Source organism: Ipomoea nil, unplaced genomic scaffold (assembly GCF_001879475.1).
Source record: "Ipomoea nil cultivar Tokyo-kokei standard unplaced genomic scaffold, Asagao_1.1 scaffold1971, whole genome shotgun sequence".
Taxonomy (NCBI): Eukaryota; Viridiplantae; Streptophyta; class Magnoliopsida; order Solanales; family Convolvulaceae; genus Ipomoea; species Ipomoea nil.
Window position 1 is genome coordinate 308422 of NW_017618399.1, and position 1860 is coordinate 310281.

The 1860-nt window shown below is 45.0% G+C and overlaps 1 protein-coding gene across 1 annotated transcript; it reads right to left on the minus strand.

Annotated features, from left to right (window-relative positions):
* Positions 1 to 461: 461 nt before the first annotated feature.
* On the minus strand, positions 462 to 1118 carry LOC109147023. Its single transcript, XM_019294662.1, has one exon. The coding sequence runs from the start codon at positions 1116 to 1118 to the stop codon at positions 462 to 464; it is 657 nt and encodes a 218-aa protein (XP_019150207.1).
* Positions 1119 to 1860: the final 742 nt, after the last annotated feature.

The following is a 1860-nucleotide window of genomic DNA, read 5'->3' on the forward strand; positions in this document are numbered from 1 at the left end:
AATGACACCAACATAGGATCGAATAGCCGTGGGAGCCTGGAGTAATGAGCTCCGTAATTTCGAGCAGTCCGTTAAGAGATTCACATCCGTCACATTCCGGTCTCTGAGTTAAGATAAAGCTTCCTTGCACGCAAGTGCCTTAGCCATTAGCGGTGAAAAACATCCTGGGAGCTGTCCATTTGTGGCAGCCAAAAAAGCTCCGGTTTGCGAGAGAAGAACCGCGGCATATGTGGCTTCTCCGGTGGATGGCCGAAAACCCGCATCTATGTAGCACTTGGGAAGAGCCGGCGCCGTGTTCGGGACCGCTCCTGCTGCGGAAGCCGTCGGTGTAGCTGTGCGTACGAGTTCATGGCAGCGGCGGCTTGTCTCCATATTTGGCCGGGGCGTGGTAATTTGCTCTCCCATACCGCCATGTTCCGAGCACTCCAAAGGTGGTAGAGTACCGCAATCAAGAAACCACGTTACTCTTCTGTCAAAATATTGAGTGCACCCATGAGCCATACAGGAAACGAATTAGACAAAGTATTTGTGATAGACAGTTCCGTAGTGTTCCACACAAGTCTAGAATAATCACAAAGAACAAGAGAGTGCATAACATCCTCATGATGCAAGCCACACATTGAGCATATTGGGTTCACATCTACCCTCTTTAAAAGCAAGTTGTTTGTGGTGGGGAGTATATCACATAAAGTTCTCCATAGGAAGGTTTTCCATTTAGGTGGAACCTTCAATTTCCATAATGCTACCCATTTATCAAAAGCACATGGGCTATGGTCATGGTCACCTATAATGTGCCTATATGCATTTTTGACTATATATTCCCCTTTGGGGTCACTGAGCCAATACCATGAGTCCTCATATGCTGGACTCACCTGGATTTTAGATATACGAGCCACATCACCCGGGTCAAATAAATCTGCCAAAATATGGGGGTCCCAGGTATTTGTCTGTTGATCAATTAATCCTTCCACACGAGCCTCCCTCAATTCCTCAGGCATAATTGTTTGAACTAAGGGACTAGGATTATCATGTAACCAAGGGTACCCGCAGATGAGAGTTGTCTTCCCGTTACCATTTCTCCTACGTGCCCCAGCACACACCATATCACGTGCAGCCATGATACTTCGCCAATAATAACTCGGACAGTTCCCTATACTGGCATCAACAAAAGAGGTCCTCGGATAGTATCTAGCCTTATAAATTCTCGAGCTAGGGAGTTAGGATCAGATAGGAAACGCCAGGCCTGTTTTCCTAGCATAGCCAGGTTGAAAGCCCGGAGATCTTTGAAACCCAATCCACCAAATTTCTTAGGGACACATAATTTATCCCAAGCCTTCCAATGGATTCCCCTGTCAGTTCCACTCCCCCACCAATATCTATTCATAGCTCTTTCAATAGATAAGCAAACTACATCAGGTAACAAAAAAACACTCATAGTAAAGGTGGGCATATATTGGGCTACACTTTTCAAGAGTACTTCCTTACCAGCCTGGGACAGTAGTTTCTTGTTCCAAGATCCAATTCTCTGCCTGATTTTATCCTCCACATAAGAGAAAACGACCATTTTATTTCTACCATCAAATGATGGTAAACCAAGATACTTTCCAAAATTCGGGGCATGTACAACCCCCAAAGATTGCGCCACATCATCCCTAACATTCACTGGGGTGTTTCTGCTAAAACAAATACTTGACTTATGAAAATTCACCATCTGTCCAGATAATTTTTCATTCCTTACCAAACATTGTTTAACCACATTAGCTTCCTGCTCCTTTGCTTTGAAGAATAAGAGGCTATCATCTGCAAAAAACAGGTGTGAGATCGGGGTGGCTCCCCTTGCTACTCTGCAACCATGTATTG

Coding starts and splice junctions, on each gene's coding strand:
- LOC109147023 (XM_019294662.1), bottom strand. CDS start 1,118: ATGGCTGCACGTGATATGGTGTGTGCTGGGGCACGTAGGAGAAATGGT.